The sequence below is a fragment of the Pygoscelis adeliae genome, unplaced genomic scaffold, assembly GCF_000699105.1.
Source record: "Pygoscelis adeliae isolate BGI_AS28 unplaced genomic scaffold, ASM69910v1 Scaffold1065, whole genome shotgun sequence".
Taxonomy (NCBI): domain Eukaryota; kingdom Metazoa; phylum Chordata; class Aves; order Sphenisciformes; family Spheniscidae; genus Pygoscelis; species Pygoscelis adeliae.
In genome coordinates, this window is record NW_008824730.1 from 6697 (window position 1) to 6928 (window position 232).

The window sequence follows — 232 nt, forward strand, 5'->3', positions numbered from 1 at the left end:
GAGGCTGACGCGCAAGCGCTGCATCCTGCGGGGGAAAGTCAAGGCTCTGCAAAGCCCGCCCGAGAGGCCGCCGGCCCCCCCAGGGAGTCGCAAAGGGGCTAGGAAGGACGTAAGCCTCCCTCGGCTCGGGAGAGCCTCACCTTTTATCTGGGCGTGGGCAGCAGCAGCAGAGCCGTTCAGCTGTTGTCCCTCCTTAGGCACACCTAGGGGAGAGCGAGGGCCCGGGGTGGAA

General features: G+C 66.8%; 1 protein-coding gene across 1 annotated transcript in view; it reads right to left on the minus strand.

The window, feature by feature from the left end:
• Positions 1 to 232, minus strand: part of FAM118B (family with sequence similarity 118, member B) — a 4309-nt gene that overhangs the window by 413 nt on the left and 3664 nt on the right. Inside the window, exons 5-6 of the mRNA XM_009323400.1 lie at positions 141 to 203; positions 6 to 25 (exon numbers count right to left, since the gene is read on the minus strand). Of these exons, the coding sequence (XP_009321675.1) occupies positions 6 to 25; positions 141 to 203 (83 nt within the window). The remainder of the gene's footprint in view (positions 1 to 5; positions 26 to 140; positions 204 to 232) is intronic.